The sequence below is a fragment of the Camellia sinensis genome, chromosome 6 (genome assembly GCF_055761805.1).
Source record: "Camellia sinensis isolate YWXY chromosome 6, ASM5576180v1, whole genome shotgun sequence".
Lineage (NCBI taxonomy): Eukaryota > Viridiplantae > Streptophyta > Magnoliopsida > Ericales > Theaceae > Camellia > Camellia sinensis.
In genome coordinates, this window is record NC_138966.1 from 183,000,326 (window position 1) to 183,022,839 (window position 22,514).

Below are 22,514 nucleotides of genomic sequence, written 5' to 3' on the forward strand. Positions count from 1 at the left end.
TGCACGTCGAAGTAGTAGAAGAAGAAGTAGACAAACTTCTGGAGGCCAGGGCCATCCGAGAAGTTCACTACCCGACATGGCTGTCCGACACAGTAGTGGTGAAGAAGAAGAACGGAAAATGGAGGGTCTGTGTAGACTTTACTAGCCTCAACAAAGCTTGTCCCAAAGACAGCTTTCCTCTGCCCAAGATTGACCAGCTAGTAGATGCTACTTCAGGACATGAAATGATGAGTTTTTTGGATGCATACAGGGGGTACCACCAGATTGCCATGTACCCTCCAGACGAGGAGAAGACCGCGTTCATCACCCCTAAAGGCATGTACTGTTACAAGGTAATGCCTTTTGGGTTGAAAAACGCAAGAGCAACTTACCAAAGGTTAGTAACAAAGATGTTCAAGCACCTGATTGGCAAAACGGTAAAAGTCTACATCGATGACATGGTCGTAAAGACCAAGGAATCTAAGGGTCATCTTGCCAACCTAAAAGAGGTCTTTGATATACTCAAAACATACCGGCTCCGACTCAACGTATCAAAGTGCGCGTTTGGAGTTGGATCAGGTAAGTTTTTAGGGTATCTGGTAACAAGAAAGGGCATTGAGGCTTGCCCAGACCAAATCAAGGCCATCCTAGAGCTGAAGAGCCCGACGTCAGCAAAACAGGTTCAGATGCTTACTGGAAGGGCCGCAGCCCTAAACAGATTCATTAGCAGAAGCTCAGATAAGTGCAGACCCTTCTTCAAACTGGTGAAAAAGGCCACAGACTTTCTGTGGACAGAAGAATGCGAAGCCGCTTTAACCAACCTGAAGAAGTACTTGACCACAACTCCGGTTCTTTCCAATCCAGAACCAGGGGAAGAACTGTTTTTGTACTTGGCAGTTTCAGAACACGCAGTCAGTGCAGTACTAATCCGAGAAGAAAAAGGGGAGCAAAAGGCTGTTTACTATGTAAGCAAAACCTTGGCCAATGTAGAAACAAGGTATCTACCACTAGAGAAATTAATGCTAGCCTTAGTAATGGCTTCAAAGAAGTTGAACCATTACTTTCAGGCGCATAAAATTGTGGTCCTAACAGAGCACCCACTGAAGTCCTTGTTGCAACAAGGAGACTTAACAAGAAGGATAGCAAGATGGGCAGTAGCCCTGGGCCAGTATGACTTGGAGTTCAGGCCGAGAACAGCAATTAAAGGCCAAGTTTTGGCCGACTTCGTGGCAGAATTCATGCCCGAAACCATTGAACATCGGGCTCTGTCGAGCTAGGATGAGCATTGTCCCAGCAAGCAAGGAGAATCCCAGCCAAAGGCAAAAGAGCAAAGAAAGGAAAAACTCAGACCCTACAGTATCTACATCGGCGACTTATTCAGACTGTTTGTCGATGGAAGTTCGAACCGACAAGGAGCGGGGGCAGGAGTACTACTGATATCTCCAGATGGAGAAATTATAGAACAGTACATCCGTTTAGGGTTCAAGGCATCAAACAACGAAACGGAATACGAAGCATTAATTGCAGGGCTAAAATTGGCAGCAGCAGCAGAAGCAGATGAGGTAATTATTTTTTGTGATTCACAACTTATTGTTAACCAGTCAACAGGAGAATTTGCAGCCAAAGACGAAAGGATGTCGGCATATGCAAAAGAGTCCATCAGATTGGCAGTCCTATTTCAGAACTGCCGACTATTCCAAGTTAGCCGAAATGACAACGCCCACGCTGACGCGTTGGCTAACCTGGCAAGTTCAATGCAGACTGGAAAAACAAGAACAATTATGATCGACTATATGTCGGGCCCGAGCATAGAACCAGAGAGCACAGAGTAGGAAGCAATGTGTGTGGACATAGGGCCAAGCTGGATGGATGTAATTGTTGCATTTCTGAAAGAAGGAAAGCTGCCGGAAGATCGTAAGGAGATACACAAAGTCAGATTAAAATCAGCAAGATTCAGTCTGACAGAAGATGGACACCTCTACATAAGGTCCTTCACTGACCCCTTTTAAGGTGCGTACACCCTTTGCAAGTTGAAGATTTTCTATATGAAATTCATGAAGGAATTTATGGAAGCCATGCTGGGGGCAGATCTTTAGCCCACAGGGCCATTACCCAGGGGTATTGGTGGCCCTACATGTAAATGGATGCTGAAGCCTACGTGAAGAAGTGTGAACAATGCCAAAGGTTTGCACCTTTGATACATCAGCCAGCAGCTGACCTGAACCCAGTATCCAGCCCTTGGCTGTTTGCCCAATGGGGCATGGATCTTGTTGGGCAACTTCCCCAGGCAACTGGGCAGAGAAAATACTTACTGATAGCAACAGATTACTTTACGAACTGGATAGAGGCAGAACCTCGTGCCAAAATCCGAGATGTGGATGTCAAGAACTTTATATGGAGAAACATCATCACCAGATTTGGGATTCCAAGAGCAATAGTTGCCGACAACGGAACGCAGTTTGACAGCAAACTCATCAAGAACTTTTGTGCGAAATTCAAGATCAAGAATTACTTTTCAACACCAAGTTTTCCCCAAAGTAATGGGCAAGCAGAAGCATCCAACAAAGTAATTTTGGATGGAATAAAGAAGAGGCTGCAGGCAGCAAAAGGAAAGTGGGTAGACGAATTGCCCAACGTGCTTTGGGCGTATCGGACTACGCCGAGAAGATCAACAGGGGAATCCACCTTTGCCATGGCGTATGGCACAGTAGCAGTCATCCCATTGGAGATCGGCATCCCAGGGATCAGGACCCAGGGAGTAGAGAATGACACCAATGACATACTCTTAGCCCGAGATCTGGATCTTTTGGAAGAACGAAGAGAGAAAGCTGCAATTCAGCTCGCAGTATACCAGCAACAGCTTGCCAGAGCTCACAACAAGAAGGTCAATCCAAGAGATTTTCAAGTCGGCGACCTAGTCCTGAGAAAAGTCGTCGGCAACAAGAAAGATCCCAGAGAGGGCAAGCTTGGCCCAAACTGGGAAGGACCCTACAGAATTACTTCAGTATTAGGCAATGGAGCTTATCGGCTTGAAGATAACGAGGGCAAAGCACTGCCAAGACCTTGGAACACTTGTAATTTGAAATTCTTCTATCATTAGATGTGTACTATTTTTGGCCGATGTCATCAGTAAAATCTTTTCCCTTTTCTTTAAAACACATATGATCGATAAAGTTACATATTGGTGTTTTTGGAGACATGAACAATAAGAACCCAAGTAGAACTCAGGTTCACATTAGGGGCAGAGAGAAGACAGAGACACTAAATTCACTTGTTGAAATTTATAGCAATTTACAAGTTGGAGTTAAGCTGATTCCTTATCTTCACTTGTTGAAATTTGTAGCAATTTACAAGTTGGAGTTAAGCTGATTCCTTATCTTCACTTGTTGAAATTTGTAGCAATTTACAAGTCGAAGTTAAGCCGAGATTATTCCTTATCTTCACTTGTTGAAATTTGTAGCAATTTACAAGTTGGAGTTAAGCTGATTCATTATCTTCACTTGTTGAAATTTGTAGCAATTTACAAGTTGAAGTTAAACTGAGATAGTTCCTTATCTTTACTTGTTGAAATTTGTAGCAATTTACAAGTTGGAGTTAAGCTGATTCCTTATCTTCACTTGTTGAAATTTGTAGTAATTTACAAGTCAAAGTTAAGCCGAGATTATTCCTTATCTTCACTTGTTGAAATTTGTAGCAATTTACAAGTTGAAGTTAAGCTGAGATGATTCCTTATCTTCACTTATTGAAATTTGTAGCAATTTACAAGTTGAAGTTAAGCCGAGATTACTGTTTCTCTTCACTTGTTGAAATTTGTAGCAATTTACAAGTCGAAGTGAAGCCGAGGTCATAGTTTGCACACTTATAGCAATCTACAGGTTGGCCCAACCAAAGAGGATGCTTAACACTTGTTGAAATTTGTAGCAATTTACAAGATAATGTTAAGCCGACATGTGATCATCTTTTGAAATTTACAGCAATTTGCAGGTTGAAGTAAAAGCTAAGTATATTGTTTAAACACTTGTTGAAATTTGTAGCAATTTACAAGTAGATCATTGCTTAAAACACTTGTTATAACTTGAGAAAAGTTTACAGTATATGATAGCACTTGTTGAAATTGGTAACAATTTACAAGTAGGTTAGACTAAGATCACTGTCTAAACACTTGATTGAAACATTGAGAAACGTTCGCAAAATTGACATTGAATAGTATATGTCTTACACTTGTTGAAATTTATGAAAAGTTTGCAGGTCAGTATCTTGCCGAAGTAAAGCTTGTAGTTATTATACCCGAGATATCCAACCCCGAGAACATTGCACAAAGGTGGCAAAATATGAAAGGCATACAAAATATTCTAAGTACAGAACCATGCAGAAGCAAATCAAGAGAAATTAAAAAATTAAAGCATCCATAGAAAAACAGTTGCAGTTGTGTACAAAAGAAGGCACTACGGCCTACCAAAAGTAAATTGTTTCGAAATAACAAAGAAAGGCACATCGGCCATGAAAGGAAGCTTACATTGTCTAGAAAACAAAACAAAGTACAAGGGTGCAAAAGAAAAAACATGAAAGTTAAGACTTTTCAGCATCAGCAACTGGCTAGATCTGAACCTCAGAAATCTCCTGAAGAGATACCTCGGCTTCCTCATCTGCAGCAATCTCGGCGTCGATCTCGGCAAGGGTTTCATCAACGCTCTTGCCGATTTGAGGAATGTCGGATGAACCCTGCTCCGGGGTAGCCTCCTTGATAACTTCATCGCCATCATTATCTTGAGTCAGGTCCAGGACCTGCTCATTCAGAGAAGGAGACTTAGCCCCAACAGCCTCCTTGGATTTTCTTATTAAACCCTCCTCCTCACCCCCCTCCACATCTTCAGACTCAGATTCAGATTCTTCTTCAGGATGACTTAGAGGAGAAGGGGGAGGGAATGGCAGAGGGATATCATCAGCCTTGCGCAATGGCGAGTCATCTGGGATGTTGAGCTTTTTGGCAAGGGCCATCCAACCAAGGGAGAAGCCCCTGTTGCATGCCTGCCTAACTTGCAGTTTGTACTCCTCAGTGACGTCGGGCATTCCTTGAGCATAAGCCTTCTCGTCAGCCTCCTTAATCTCAGCATCTTTGGTAACTAAGGCCTCCTGAAGTTCCTTTTCGGCTTGGACCTTTTTGTCCTCGGCCTCTCTCTTTTCGGCCTCGGCGACCTTCTTAATAGCCTCGGCAGATTCGTCCTTTTCCTCGGCAAGGGTTTGGGCTTTGGTGCCAGCCTCAGCCTGGTCTTCCAGTTTTTTCATCTTTAATTGAAGAGTTTTGTTCTCCTTTTTAAGGGAAGAAACCTCTCTCTTCAGGTCGACCAACTTTGCTCTGTTTTCAAAAGCTTGCATGGAGAGAGAGTGGGCATGTTGGATGGCCTGAAAGAACACAAGGCACAAATTGTTACAAGATTTTACAAAGTAAGAGAGAAAACAAATTTCAACACAAAGGCACTTACTTGGACAGAGCGTTGCAGCATAAAGGCATAGTTCTCATACTCACTCATCTTGGCATTCTGCTCAAGATCGCCTGGGAGGAGTAGAGCAGTATTGAGTGCCACGCTGACGTTTATATCATTGGCGCTGTCGCTAGCAAGGACAGGCTTATCTTCTAGAGTGATCTCAGGTGTCCAGGGGACTTTTGGTATTCTGGAACCCGAGGTCGTCGTAGACGATGACCTCGGCTTCTTTGATTGGGTGGACTCTGATGGCTGGACCTCAGCAGACCTTTTTGCAGAAGCAGAAGCAGTTTTTTTACTCTCAGCCAATTGTGAGATGGGCAGAGCATCCTCAGCATCAACCTCAGTAGCTTTGGCCTTAGGCTGAACCCTTTTTGTTCTTTTTGGCTTTGGTGGGGGCATGGATCGGGTTGGTCCAGCATCAATATCAACTGGGAGGTCGGCTAGGAGATCTTGGGCAACAGGCTTCGGGTGACCCATCTCAGCAGTTTTGACAAGTCGTCGCCGACGTTTTCTTTCGGATATTGGGACCAAGTATGGAGCTGAAGTTGATGGTTGATCGGCTGGATCAGAGGTTGACCCTTGGTCAGCCCGAGATGTTGATGCGGTTTGTAAAGTGGTAGCAGAGGGAGGAGATAAGCTCTTCTTCTTTCTTTTTGGGACGTCGGGCAGTGTAGACTTGTACGTCGGAATAAAATTCAGTACCAGTGGAGCCTTGTGCTTTTGGATTGGCAGATCTAGAAGCCTCTTTAAGTCTTTGCTGGGAACGTAGGATTGGCGAAAGTCTTTTGGTGGCTTACGAACGTCTGCAAGAAGAAACAGACATTAGAAACAGATAAAATATTGAAGACTTGAACAGAAACAACTAAGTATTAACACTGGACTCTTACCCTTGCCCTCTTTAACTGATCGGGGAAGAGGGTAAAGATGGGCGTCCTCGTCTGCGCCAAACTCCCAATTTCCCGAAGCAATAACATAGTCATCTCCAGCCCCCTTGTTGGAGTTTGGGAGGTCGGTTACGATTTTGAATTCAGTGGACCTCGGCTTAAGATAATAGACGAAGCCTTTTTCCTTCAAGTTAAGGGGGCACATGGTATAACAGTACTGGATGTCGGCAAGGGTGATCTTAGCATTCTCCTGCCTAGCTAAAACTATGATGCCATTGATCACTCGATAAGAGTTTATGGCAAGTTGCATAGGGTTCAACTTTTAAAAGTGAAGAATTTCGTGAAAGAGAATGTTAAGTGGGAGCTGGAGTCCGCACTCAGTAAAAGCTACTATGGGAAAGGGCATTGAATCATCTGTGGGCATGATGGAGTCGTTATCTTCAGCCAGCCTCAGATGGACATCGACAGGAATAGAGAACTCTTGCCTAAAGTACTCAAGTTTGGTCGGGGTGTCTACCCTATGTCTCCACATACCCATAACGACGGCCTAAAATCAGAGGGCTAGGTTTCAGAAAGAAGATGCTCTTAAGAGGATTATCGGACCTCGGCGAAACCCTAGGTATATGCTGGTAAGGATTGTTTCAGTTTTTTCCTAAGAATTGATAGGTTCTATAGACAAATCCCAAACCTAAATCTATGAAGGCAAAGATTGAAAGTAAAAAATTGAAGGTAGAGATCTGGCAAAGACACAAAAAACAGAAAACAAAGGCGAAGTTTCAGAAATAAGAACAGGGATGGGCTATCAAGAACATGAAGAATACGAGAAATAAAGGACCAAGATTAGTGGCAAAAATACAGTAAAGTGGTGCAACGGTGCGTGTGTTCAAGGTATAGGCAAGGGCCAAATCAAAGAGTAAACACATTCAGATGAATGATTCACAAAATAGATATTTGAGCAAGGCAGTAATAACAGGAGATTCCAGAAATGGTCAAGAATTGAAATCAGAAGGAACAGTTGCTTACCAGAAAAAATGAAGCCGATGTGAGGACTGCCGAAATCAGTCGGTAGTTACAGATGTGGCAGAACGACGAAAGTCCCACCAGGAAGACAAACACAGAGCTTGGAAGCTTCAGCAATGGCGGATTTGAGAGAACGAGTTTAGAGAGAGAAACAACAAATGCAATAGTGAAAAAATGAAAGAAGAAGGAAGAGTTTTTGTCAAAAACCAAAAACGGCGGCAAAAGATAATCAATGCGCCTGGAGTAGCGTATGCGTCATGCGGCGTACGCAAGAAAAACATGGTTTATAAGCGCGTTACAAACACGGACCAATAAGGTAAAGACGCGTAAGAGAAACGGTTGAGAAGTGATGCATGACAGCTCATGCGCGTGGGAAAGTTCACTGGAATTCTTGTTCTCCGAAGAGAACATGCCGGCTTGAAATAAATGATCTCGGCTGAAGAGTTTGTAAGCCAATATATAGAAAGAGATATCGATATAGGTTCCATCACCTCAGAATGCCGAGGTAATAGAACCTAGGGGCAGTTGTGGGGATATATTTTCTGAGTACCAACACGTGGCATGGTGACACTGACGTGTCAGCCGAGGTGCCACGTGTCGTGGTAGTTATGCCGAGGTTATCTTTTGCGAGGCCGATGTGATCTCCGAAGATATCGGAATCCGAGATAAGCGGATAAGGGACAAGAGTCCTAAAGTAAAGAGAAGACTTAGCCAAGATAAGGATAAAACTCTTAGGGAGTTTATCTTTTTCTCTTGAAGAGTCCAAAGTCAGTATTGAATTGGAGTCCATAGAAGTCAGGCTTCTGGTGGGACTTGGATTAAGTAAACTATAAAAGAGAGGCACCCCCGTGGGTCTAAGGTACGCAAATTATGTTTTGAGTAATAAGTTTAGCACTTGATTATCTTTGAGAAATATACTGACTTGATTGTCGGAGTGCCCCCGGGTGGAAGAGCCACCGCTGGAGCCTTTTTCTTTCTGTTACAGGTTTGCTAAAACCATCTATTCTTCCAGTGCTCTCTACCTAATTACTAGGAAGGCAGTGTGATCAGATTTTCACCCGCACACTAATTAATCTTATGATATCATCTACGGGGATTTACCTGCCAGTTATGGCAGGGGGAAAAAAAAAAAATTACAAACAGTGAGGTACTTTTCAAAAATTGTACTGCCGTGAAGTGTTGAAAAATTATTACAAAAGTATCAACCTTTTGGATCAATGGATCAAATTACTCTTTTTTGTCTTTTTGCCTCACACACTTTCAGCTTGCCCCGTCTCTCACATGTCAAATCACCCACTCTCCCAACACACACGGTCTCTCTCTCTCCCGGCTTATGTTTTTCATTACTCCGATTATTTATTTTGTATAACTTATAAACAATAAACTTGATTTTTACAAAATTAATTCTATTAAAAAGTAATTGAGAGGGAGATTTATGATCTGGATTGGGCCGTGGAATTGGGCCGGACAGATTTGGGCCGGACAGAGTTGTGCCGGACAGATTTGGGCCGGACAGAGTTGTGCCAGACAGATTTGGGCCGAACAGGTGTTGGGCCAAGTTGTGTGGCCCAGCCTTGAAGGAAGCTGCTCGGTTAAGGCAGCGCGTGGATTGACCGAGCTGCAAGGATCCGAGGTTACGAAGCCGGTCAGGTGAAAGGTCCAGCGCTAGGAAAGGCAAGGTTGGACCGAGGTACCTTTTTGCTCGGCAGGAAGGTCGACCGCAGACAAGCGTGAGTTGTCCCGAGCTCGGCTTTGCCGAGATGCCGCCGAGTCCGGTCCTCATCTGAGCTTAGTTGTTGGAGTACTTGGGCTTGAAGCGCAGCATGGCAGACGATGGCTGAGATGGTACTGCCCGGCTGCCGAGCTCCTAGGAGAATGGGCAGGCAGTTAGGTTAGGTGGTGCTCAGCAAGGTTTATGCTGACAGATGGGATAGTAGTGCCACGTGTTGAGAGGACACTGGGAGTAGATTTGGGGCGCAGAAGGTATATAAACACGTCTGCGCCCCCCATACGCGGACAGATGAACATTTGGTGAGACATACACTAAACACTAAACACTCTCCCTTCTCTCTATCTATCCCCTGTGTGTGTTCTAACTTGATCGTCGGAGGGGTTTTCCGGCCACACACCGCCGGGTAGCTCACCGCTATTGTGCTCGCAGGTGATCGGACAGAAATGGAGCTTGGAAGAAAGGAGTACGGGCTTACCGGAATATTTGCTCCCCGTACAATTGGCGCCGTCTGTGGGAAGCTTGACAGATAAAACCTTGTCTTCCAGGCTCATCTGATCGCTGTCCATGGTGAACAAAGACGAGATTCCGTTGTCCGCCATCGATGGAGCTACCCCGGAGTTCACCCGACGGAGAGAAGGACATCCTGTCATCCTTCCAATGGCGAACTTGGATACGTTCACTGGAGGACAGTCAGGAGACGCGCGGGATAAGCGCGGAAGAAGTTATGGTCATTCACGAAGTCCAGACGGACATCGGCGGCGGAGAGAATCACATGCCCGACGTCTGGAACACAAGTTGAGGGACCAAGAAGCTGTCATCTGGCGAATGACAGCGGAGATGGAGGAGTTGAAACGGCATGTCAAGGGGAAGGGTGTAGATGGAGTGGTAGACCACAGAGAGTGCATCCCATCCCGCCGTTCAGAGAAGTCCAGCGCGCAAGATAGCACTTACCAGCCCTCACGTCCGGTGACGACGTCGAGATATTCCTATTCTGCTCGTTCAGAGGACGTGCGGGCAGTCTTGAAGGAACGGGCTCGCCGGCGGGAGGCTCAAAGGGTGCCGGCGTTCCAGCAGCTATCCTACAGGGTTCATGCCAGCGAGGAGGCCGGAATGCCCCCACCTCGCCTAGCGGAGCCACTCCTTGTAGATACAAACTTGACGAGGCTGAGCGCCACCCCTTTCTCCCTGGAGATAGAAACAACACCGCTTCCCGCGGGCTTCCACCAGCCAAAGTTCACGCTTTATGACGGAAAGACCGATCCGTATATGCATGTAAGCCACTTCCGACAGGTCATGGCCGGACGTAGGCGAAATGACGCTCTTATGTGCCTGATCTTCCCGTCGAGTTTAGGCGAGCTGGGCTTGAAGTGGTTCGAGAGGTTGCCAGAAGGGAGTATACAACAGTGGAATCAGTTGGCCGAAGCCTTTGTGACGCGTTTCAAAACCAACACCAAAACGCCAAAGGAAGTTGACCACCTTCTCAGTGTCAGGATGGAACCGAGCGACACTCTCAAGGCGTACAACTCCAGGTACTGGGATACCTACAATGAGATCCTAGATTGCCCAGTCAACCTGGCAATCACCCAATATAAGCGCGGTCTCCCGCTCGGACATAGGCTGAGGGATTCGCTTACAATGAGCCAGCAGACATCCATGTGGCACCTAGTGCAGCGCATCAATGAGCACATTCGAGTAGAGGATGATGCAGCGACGTCCACTGCGGAGACAACCTCGATGGCAACGGGCAAGTGGGCGACTGGGTTTTAAGGAAGGTCATGGGCAACGCACTAGTGCCGGGTGAAGGCAAGCTAGGGGCAAACTAGGAAGAGCCTTACAAGATAACCGGGCAAGGGGCACACCACTTAGAGGATTTGGATGGCAAAGGCGTACCCCGGCCATGGAATGCGGCCTTATGTAATTTTTTGAGGGACTTGTTTCCCCTACACTTCTGAATGCAAATACTCTTTTTGTCAATGTAATAGAAGTGAATTACTTTTGCTGAAGAGCTTTGTTGTGTCCGAAATAATAGTGGATGAGGGGCCTACTCTTCTGTTCCAGCCGAGATGGTTTGCTCCGGTTGGAAGAGTTGGCGTTCTGTCCAACTTCGGATTCCCAACCGAGATGATTTACTCCGGTTGGAAGAGTTGGCGTTTTGTCCAACTTCGGATTCCCAACCGAGATGGTTTACTCCGGTTGGAAGAGTTGGCGTTTTGTCCAACTTCGGATTCCCAACCGAGATGGTTTACTCCGGTTGGAAGAGTTGGCGTTTTGTCCAACTTCGGATTCCCAACCGAGATGGTTTACTCCGGTTGGAAGAGTTGGCGTTTTGTCCAACTTCGAATTCCCGACCGAGATGATTTACTCCGGTTGGAAGAGTTGGCGTTTTGTCCAACTTCGGATTCCCCACCGAGATGGTTTACTCCGGTTGGAAGAGTTGGTGTTTTGTCCAACTTCGGATTCCCAACTGAGATGGTTTACTCCGGTTGGAAGAGTTGGTGTTTTGTCCAACTTCGGATTCCCAACCGAGATGGTTTACTCCGGTTGGAAGAGTTGGTGTTTTGTCCAACTTCGGATTCCCAACCGAGATGGTTTACTCCGGTTGGAAGAGTTGGTGTTTTGTCCAACTTCGAATTCCCGACCGAGATGATTTACTCCGGTTGGAAGAGTTGGCGTTTTGTCCAACTTCGGATTCCCAACCGAGATGGTTTACTCCGGTTGGAAGAGTTGGTGTTTTGTCCAACTTCGGATTCCCAACCGAGATGGTTTACTCCGGTTGGAAGAGTTGGTGTTTTGTCCAACTTCGGATTCCCAACCGAGATGGTTTACTCCGATTGGAAGAGTTAGCGTTTTGTCCAACTTCGGATTCCCAACCGAGATGATTTACTCCGGTTGGAAGAGTTAGCGTTTTGTCCAACGTCGGATTCCCAACCGAGATGGTTTACTCCGGTTGGAAGAGTTGGTGTTTTGTCCAACTTCGGATTCCCAACCGAGATGATTTACTCCGGTTGGAAGAGTTGGTGTTTTGTCCAACTTCGGATTCCCAACCGAGATGATTTACTCCGGTTGGAAGAGTTGGCGTTTTGTCCAACTTCGGATTTCCATCCGAGATGGTTTACTCCGGTTGGAAGAGTTGATGATTTGCTCAACTGCGAGGTTCCAGCCGAGATGTTTTACTCCGACTGAAGAGTTGATGATTTGCTCAACTGCGAGGTTCCAGCCGAGATGTTTTACTCCGGCTGAAGAGTTGATGATTTGCTCAACTGCGAGGTTCCAGCCGAGATGTTTTACTCCGGCTGAAGAGTTGATGATTTGCTCAACTGCGAGGTTCCAGCCGAGATGTCTTACTCCGGCTGAAGAGTTGATGATTTGTTTAACTCCGAAGTTTCAGCCGAGCTAATGTTGCTCGCCAAGAAGGAAGTCGCGGAGCGGATGTTGCTCGCCTTCTTTGGAGTTCCTTGGCCGAGCTGCTCTTGTCTGCCAAGAAGGAAGTCGCGGAGCGGACCTTGCTCGCCTTCTTTGGAGTTCCTTGGCCGAGCTGTTCTTGTCTGCCAAAAAAGAAGCGACGGAGCGGACCTTGCTCGCCTTCCTTGGAGTTCCTTGCCGAGCTGATGTTGCTCGCCGAGAAGGAGGTCGCGGAGCGGACCTTGCTCGCCTTCTTTAGAGTTCCTTGCCGAGCTGATGTTGCTTGCCAAGAAGGAAGTCACGGAGTGGACCTTGCTCGCCTTCCTTGGAGTTCCTTGTCGAGCTGATGTTGCTCGCCAAGAAGGAAGTCGTGGAGCGAACCTTGCTCGCCTTCTTAGTGCGGTCACCGTCTTGCAGACTTAGAACTGAGGAAGGGTTACCCCGGTCAAATAGGTAATCCCAGTCACGCTTGAGCGGACGGAATTAAGGGGCAATTGCGAGGGAGATTTATGATCTGGATTGGGCCGTGGAATTGGGCCGGACAGATTTGGGCCGGACAGAGTTGTGCCGGACAGATTTGGGCCGGACAGAGTTGTGCCAGACAGATTTGGGCCGAACAGGTGTTGGGCCAAGTTGTGTGGCCCAGCCTTGAAGGAAGCTGCTCGGTTAAGGCAGCGCGTGGATTGACCGAGCTGCAAGGATCCGCGGTTACGAAGCCGGTCAGGTGAAAGGTCCAGCGCTAGGAAAGGCAAGGTTGGACCGAGGTACCTTTTTGCTCGGCAGGAAGGTCGACCGCAGACAAGCGTGAGTTGTCCCGAGCTCGGCTTTGCCGAGATGCCGCCGAGTCCGGTCCTCATCTGAGCTTAGTTGTTGGAGTACTTGGGCTTGAAGCGCAGCATGGCAGACGATGGCCGAGATGGTACTGCCCGGCTGCCGAGCTCCTAGGAGAATGGGCAGGCAGTTAGGTTAGGTGGTGCTCAACAAGGTTTATGCTGACAGATGGGATAGTAGTGCCACGTGTTGAGAGGACACTGGGAGTAGATTTGGGGCGCAGAAGGTATATAAACACGTCTGCGCCCCCCATACGCGGACAGATGAACATTTGGTGAGACATACACTAAACACTAAATACTCTCCCTTCTCTCTATCTATCCCCTGTGTGTGTTCTAACTTGATCGTCGGAGGGGTTTTCCGGCCACACACCGCCGGGTAGCTCACCGCTATTGTGCTCGCAGGTGATCGGACAGAAACGGAGCTTGGAAGAAAGGAGTACGGGCTTACCGGAATATTTGCTCCCCGTACAGTAATCAACAATATCTTTAAAATAAAATTAATATTAAATATATTTAATAATAATTTTAAATTAATTAAAATTTGATATTATTTTGAAATATTTAAAAATAAAAATGAGATGTGTAATTAAAAAAAATAATAAATAAAAACTATTTAAAATTGCTTGAATAAAAATTTTATTTTTCATTCTTTAACACGTAAACATTAAAAAAATATATTTTCTAAATTAAAAAAATTAATTATGATCTAAAATATTTTAAATATATTTTTAAACTAAAATTATGAAAATTAATTTTTTAATTTAAAATTAACCTTTGTTTGTTTGTTTTCATCAAACTAATTTCTAGTTCTTGGAAAAAAATTTGTGAAAGTAAATTCTTAAATTATCTAAAATTTAATTAAAAAATACTATCAATCTGTTTTGTTATGCTTTTAAAATATATATTTTAAAAATATATTAGTTCAATAAAAATAATAGAAAAAATATTAATTCAAATTATACAATTAAAAATAAAAATAAAAATAAAATTATTCAAACATACAAATATTAAAAAAAAATGTTTTTGTTCAAAAAAGATAGATTCATATGAAAATAAAAATAATTTTTTTCACCCACCTGTTTTTAGTTTTTTTAGAAAAGAAGGAAGACAAAATTTTAAAATTCAACCAAATATTTTATATTCCAACTTTAAAAACAGTTACAAAAATTAGTTTAAAACAATTAATCGCACAGTATATTTCTACTTTATAAATAGTTATAAAAAAAAGAGCAAAAATTAGTCACAAAAAAAGAAAAAGAAAAAAGAATTCACCTTGTATGTTTCAACTTTAAAAATATTTACATAGAATGCAAGTCCAATTTATGTGGGATGCAAGTCCAATTTATGTGGAGTGCAAGTCCAGTCTTTATAGTGCAAAGCGAATCTGTGTGGGGGTGCAAGTTCATCTTGCTTGAGCGCAATCGAATCTGTGTGGTGTGCAAATCTAGTGGATTGACAGTTTGTAAATTCTCACACACAAACTAGACTTGCACCTCCACACATATTCGACTTGGACAACAAACAAACTGGACTTGCACCCCACATAGATTCAACTTACACCCTATATAAAATGGACTTGCAAACAGACTATACACTACAAGAAATAACAGTTTTGCCGACCAAAATATTAGTCGCCAAAGGTTGCATTTTTAGTCGCTGATACCATTTAGCGACTAAATTTTTTTGTTGCCAAATTAGTCCCCTAAATCCTGTCAGCGATTGTTTTAGTGACTAAAACATAGGTTTGGTTGCTGAAAGTGAAACATTTGGTTACTATTTTTTTTGGTCGGCAATGTTACCTTTTAGCTACTAAATTTTATTTGGTCGGCAAAAGTAAATGTTCGGCTACTAAATTATATTTGGTCAGCAAAAGTAAATGTTTAGCTACTAAATTATTGGTTGTCAATAATCAATTATATTTTTTAAAATTATACATTTACCGACCAAATTTTTAGTCGCCAATACTCAAGGAATCAGCGACCAAATCTTTTAGTCACCAAAAGCTTATTCGTGAAAAAAAAATATTACACTCACTAGCTTCTCATATGCTCTTGTGAAGATTCGAACCATCAACCTCCCATACCATAAACCTTATACAACACACTCTTTCCACTACGCCTCTATAACACCATATGATTATATATGCAACATATATTATTTATATAGTACATAGGCCAGTATTAATATAAAAGTATATATATAAAGATAATTTATTTACTAGGGAAAAAAAAAGAGACCACTTTTGGTGACTAAACTTCTTTTCAGTCGCCAATTCTATACTTTTGGCTGCTAATTTTTTTAGTCGTTAAAAAATTTAATTCCTGCGTTAAAATTACCACTTTTGGCGACTAAACGTATTTTTAGTCGTCAAAAATCCTCACTTTTGGCTACTAAATTATTTTTAGTTGCCAAAAAGCCTCACTTTTGGCTACTAAAATTTTTTTAGTCGGCAAAGGCCTTATATCGGCAACCAAACAGATTGTTAGTCGCCAAAACCTATACTTTTGGCTACTAAATTTTTTTAGTTGCAAAAAATCTTTACTTTTGGCTACTAATACTTTTTTAGTCGCCAAAACCTATACTTTCAGAGACCAAAGATGTTTTTTTAGTCGCCAAAGATGCTTTTCCTTGTAGTGATACTTGCACCCCACACAAAATGGAATTGCACCCTACACAAATTAAACTTACACCTTTGCACCCACACAAATTTCATTTGCACCTCGCACAAATATTTTTAAAGTGATGCGAATTCTTTTTTTTTTTTTTGTGTGTGTGATTATATTTTGTTATTTTTATAACTATTTTAAAACTAATTTTCATAACTATTTTTAAAGTTGAATATTAAATAATTGGTTGAATTTTTAATTTTTGTCTTATATTTTTTTTTTCTAAAAAAAATTTAAAATAGTTTGGTAAAAAAAATCATTTCCATTTCATATGAACCTCTCTTTTTTGAACAAAAACACTTTTTCTAGTATTTGTATGTTTGAATATTTTATTTTTATTTTTAATTGTATAATTTGAGTTAATATTTTTTTCTATTTATTTTCACCAAACTAGTTTACATATATTTTGAAAATATAACAAAACAGAGTGATAATATTTATTTTATTAAATATATTTAAAATTTTAGATAATTTAGGAAATTACTTTCACAATTTTCTTCCAAGAACTAAAAATTAGTTTGATGAAAACAAACACAAAATGGTTAATTTTAAATTAAAAAATTAATTTCAATAATTTAAGTATTTTAAAATATTTTTAAGCAAAATTAATTTTTTTAATTTAAGAAATATATTTTTTGTGTTTATTTTTATCAAACTTATTTGTAGTTTTTGGAAAAATTAAAAATTAATATTGAATACGTTACCAAACAGTGATTATTAGTGTTTACGTCTTCAAAAATAAAAAATAAAATTTTTATTCAAGTAATTTAGAATAGTTTATATTCATTTTTTTTTTTCTAATTACACATCTCATTTTTATTTTTTTAAATATTTCAAAACAATATAAAATTTTAGTTAATTTCATTTTAAAGACATTGTCGATAATGTTTTTATAGAATTATTTTGTAAAAATCAAGTGTATAGTTTAAAAAGTAGGCAAATACTAACAAGTGCTCCAAGTGCATTGTTTAATGTTGGGAAGTATATATAAAGTATCTTGAAATATGTAAAAATATAAAAAAGTGTATTGATTTCAATAAAAGTGCATTAAATTTAGCTAAAAATATCTTATTTTCTTCAATTTTTTTGTCATTACTTGTGTAGTAGGGGCACTTGTTAGCAAGACCCTGCTTTGCACCCCATATAGGGCTGTGCAAAATATCGTCAAATCTGCTAAAATTGCACCGATCTGCATTAATTCACACCTCTCTATCCGCTAATCGCAGATTAAATTTTAAAATTTATAATTCGCGTTCGAAATTGCTCTGCTCGCTATAGTTAATACATATATATTTTTAATCTCCAATAAAATATCAAAATAAAAATGAGTGTGAGAGAGATTTAAGATATGAAATTTGTTACAAATTAATAGTTATATATATAACATATTATGTAAAATTAATTTATGTTATATATATGAAAAATATTATGTAAATTAGTATTATATATTATATAAATGATTGATAATTAATTAAAATATTTTTTAATTTCTAATCAGTCATTCGACTTGTAATTTTACTTTTAAATTACCTGAACTATATTGCGCATATCCTTAACCTCACATAAATTAAACTTGGACGCCAAGAACCCAATAGTGGCTCAGTCTAGATCGTGGACTGGAGGGATATTCCTCCATTTTATTATACTACACAATATATTATTTAAAAAAGAAAACGTGCTTAAACTATTTTTATTACTTGAACCTCTTGATACTACTAATCCCATCATCGCTACACCTATACGCATACTACATAACTTGTTTAGCTATATTTCCTGTTTGTTTTGGTCTTTTTTTTTTTTTTTTTTTTTTCAAAATTAATAATACATTATGGTGTGTGACGTGCACAAAGGATAACGTCGCTTAGCCATGGCAAGATGAAAGGTATGCTTCTCAACATTATGGTATATACAATGCATGCCATGAGAAAACATATCATGGGAAAGTCTATAGTGCATTTTGTTCAAAAAATGTACGGTACATAAAAAATCAATATGTAAGATTGAGCTACATCATTAAAAGTGACCTGCTAAACAGGTCACTTTTTATAGTTATGAGTTAAAATCATATTTTTTCATAACTATAATCAAATTGATCATAACTTAGTTATAACCACATCTCATAACCAACACCATTTTGTTCATAACTAATATCACATATTTCATAATCATAATCACATATCTCATAACCAACACCACTTTAAACATAACAAATATCACACATCGCATAACCATTGATCACATATCTCATAACTACTACCCACATAAATCATAACCACATCTCATAACTAGTCCATTTGAGTCATAACCAACATCACATATCTCATAACCACTAGTCACATATCTCGTAGTCAATACCTTTTTATCATAACCAACATCACATATCTCATAACCACTAATCACATATCTTATAATTAACACATTTTTACTCATAACCACACTACTTTGATCATAACCAACATCACATATCTCATAACTACTAGTTACATATCTAATAACCAACATCACATATCTCATAACCACTAGTTACATAACCAATATCTTATAACTCATAACCATTAATACATATAGCATAACCTCATCCTTTGACACCACTTTGCTCATAATCATTACCCACATATCTCATAACCACTAACACATATAGCATAACTAAACACCCTTTGACATCACTTTGCTCATAACAATTACCCACATATCTCATAACCACTAACACATATACCCACATATCTCATAACCACTAACACATATAGCATAACCAAATACCCTTTGACACCACTTTGCTCATAACCATTACCCACATATTTCATAACCACTAACACATATAGCATAATCAAACACCTTTTGACACTACTTTGCTTATAACCATTACCCACATATCTCATAACCACTAACACATATAGCATAACCAAACACTCTTTGACACCACTTTACTCATAACCATTACCCACATATCTCATAACCAACATCACATATATCATAACTACTAATCACATATCTCATAACCAAACACCCTTTGACTTGTAACTATACCATTCTGCTCATAACCAAAATCGCATATCTTATAATCACTAATCATATATCTCATTACCTTTACCTACATATGTTATAACCACATCTCATAACCAGCACCCTTTGTTTCATAATCAATATCACATATATCATAACCACTAATCATATATCTCATAACCACTACCCACATATAGGGGTGTAAATTTGGCCAACGAGCTCGCGGCACACCCCAAGTCTACTCGTGTCCTAGGTAGGCCTAACTAGGCTCGAGGCTAAACCCAACCTAAGATATGTGTTCTAGAGCCCGGCCCGACCCTGGTGTGTTATGGAGTGTGACCCATCTCGTGAGCTCGTCCCGAAATTTTCTTCCCCATCTGGCTCGACCCGACCCCAATGGTTCCCTACCCCCTTTGTCAGTGCAATGGTAAAAAATTTAAATCAAAACAATTTGAAAGAATCATATAACCGTTAATTCCACCAACAATCAATTTTTATTTTATTTTATTTTATATATATATATATATATATAAATTAACTCCTCCCTCCCAAGTCCTATAAATACCACCCCTCTCACATTTTATTTCTCACAAACAAATCTGTCTCTCAAACTCTCATTCTCTCTAAACTCTTAACTCTCTCAATTAATTTTGAAGTGTCATCTCTAAGTGACAATTGCAATTGATCACCTATCTCTATTTTAGATTTATTTTTAGTCATGGTATCTTCATTAAAGATAATAGAAATAATAATTTACAAACGATATACTTTTTAAAATATCTATATACACTTATAGACATATATATATATATATATATAATTTAACTAAATTTTAATAAAAAATATGCTGATAAAAATTATCTATGACGTGATTTTATTTTGTTGCACCAAATAATTTTTCTCCTAAATTTTTTTCCCAACTTTTCTTCATTTTTTTCTCCACTCAATTTTCTTTCTCTTGATTTGTCCTAGTTGTGCCTGAGCTCTCTCTATTTCTTAATCAGACTTCTCTATTTCGCTGAATCATCGAACGACCATCGTTGATAGTTCTTCCTCACTGGATTCTTCTTCTCTATACTCTTGTGTCTCTGCAATAGATCCTTGAACTCGTCACTATTTTCTTTGTCTATTTCAACACTATTCATTTTGGTGACATTTCTTTATCTAGTAAATACATTTATCTCAAAACTCTGGCTCTTTCGCATTAATATGTCATATATATACAAACATTTGGCCATAGTTATGATTTTATCAATTTGTACATATGTTATAGAACTGTTGGGATGTTTTTTTCAATTAAATTTTTTGGGATATTTACCGATAAATCCCATCCAACAGACAGTTGCACCAATTGGTCCCAACGTTGCATCTGTTGTTCTAATTAGTCCTATGGGCATTGCTTCCGACCCCCAGTGGCACCCCAGTGACGTGGCAGCGTGTGGTTGGCTGAAATCTAAAAAAAAAAAAAAAACTGTTTTTGCACCAATCAGGGACGACCCCCAGCACCCCCAGCTGGGGGTCTAAGTCATTTTCCTTAGTCCTATTAGTGGGGAAATATCTTCCCGTTTGATCCTATTTCTCTTATTTGGTAACATTTAGTGGTCAATTATACCCTTCCTTTTCTATTAGGATGTTTTTGGTGGGATTAGTTGTGCATATTTGGCAAGTCAAAAATTGTAGTAGAAGATTTTTCCTCCATTACGTTACGGTTTTGTGATTGTTGTGACGGGGTGTGTGGGAGGTGCTTGTGTGCCGGACTGACGGAGAATCGGAATTTCGCTGTCGACATTCTTGGAATTCTGAAGGCATGGTTTGTTTTTGGTGATTGCGTGTTAGGATAGCTATGTTGCGTACATATGTCAGTTCAATTGTATGGTGTGCCACACCGAGGTCATTTGTCTGTGTTGGGCACATTCGTATTCAATGTTTTTATTGGGTTCATGTGTTTAAATCAGTGTGTGTGATGCCACATTGGGGTCATTCATTTTAAATGGGTTGTTTCAGTTCAATGCAAAAAGTACAACAAGCCTTAGTGTACTTACCAATGTTGTGGCACCCAACAAACACCCTGAGCATGCCACGTGGCGAGCCATACTCCAAACCTCTAACACACGGGTTGTGGCAGGTGACCAACACCTATTCCAAAAACATAATACAACACCAAATAACACGGACACACGCGTAATCAACAATCTGGGTCTTTCGCGAATGTGGGCTTTATTCACAAGGATTTGCACAATTATATTCAAGCCGAGCGCAAAATAGAAATGAAGGATGGTGACGCGGAGTGTGCTTTGGCTTACTTATGTGCAAAAGCTGATGCTAACCCTTACTTCTTTTACTAGTATGACAAGGATCAAGAGAACCGGCTTGGCAAATTGTTTTGGGCAGATTCAAGGTCTCGCCTAGACTATGCTGCATTTGGTGACATGTTGGTCTTTGATACGACTTATAAAACGAATGCATATAACAAACCTTTTGTTATTTTCGTCGGGGTCAATAACCATTTTGAAACCACCATATTTGCATGCAACTTGCTTGTTGATGAGACAATTGCAACATACACATGGGTTTTGCAGAAGTTGTTAGAAACCATGGATAACAAAAGACCGGTGTCAGTGTTGATAGTTAGGGATATGGCCATACGTGAGGCAATACAAAAAGTCTTTCCAAATGCCAAGCATCGTCTATGTAATTGGCATATGCACAGAAATGCCAAGCGAAATGTTCGAGTCGATGGATTTGAAGGACATTTCAAGCATCTCATGGATCTTGATGCGAATGAGGTTGTATTTGAGGAAGCTTGGAGTAAGATGGTCAGAAAATATGGCCTTCAAAATAACAAGTGGGTATCAGACACCTACAACAACAAAGGCATGTGGGCTCAGTCATATTTGCGTGGTCATTTTTTTGCTGGAATGAAGAGCAGTCAGCGTTGTGAGGGTATGCATGCTTTTTTCAATGAGTGCCTCAAATGAAAACTGAAACTATTCGAATTTGTTAGATGTTTTGACATGGCCCTTTATCAATTACGGAACAAAGAAGCGGATGCCGAGGCAAAAACTGACAACAGTGATCCTTGTCTTACCACAACACTTCAGCCTCTAGAGAAACATGCAACAACCATCTTTACCAGACGTTTGTTCTTAATGTTCCGTAATGAAATAATTGAGGAAGCATTGTTGATTTTTGATGGAAGGAAAGAGGAGTTCGATCATCGCATATACAAATTTTCAAAGTACACTGAATTTGGTTCCACATGGGAAGTGTCATACCATCCCGCAACTAGCATAATGAAATGTAGTTGCAAAAAGTTTGAGTTCTTTGGACTTCCTTGCAGCCACATGATTTCTGTGTTGAAATGCGAACACATGACTGAAATTCTCCCAAGTTGTGTGATGCATTGTTGGACAAAGCAAACAAGAAAGGTTGGTGAACAACATTCCCAAGCCCAATTCTCTAGCACTCTCACACAGGAGACGCATTTTGGGGTACTTTGCTCTTCTTTT

At 40.7% G+C, this 22,514-nt stretch overlaps 1 protein-coding gene across 1 annotated transcript; it reads left to right on the forward strand.

Moving 5' to 3' along the window:
- Positions 1–9,938: 9,938 nt before the first annotated feature.
- Positions 9,939–21,983, forward strand: LOC145793885 (protein FAR1-RELATED SEQUENCE 5-like). Its single transcript, XM_082876773.1, has 2 exons — positions 9,939–9,986; positions 21,351–21,983. Exons 1-2 carry the CDS (start codon positions 9,939–9,941, stop codon positions 21,981–21,983), a joined length of 681 nt encoding a protein of 226 aa, XP_082732899.1.
- The last annotated feature ends 531 nt before the right edge of the window (positions 21,984–22,514 follow it).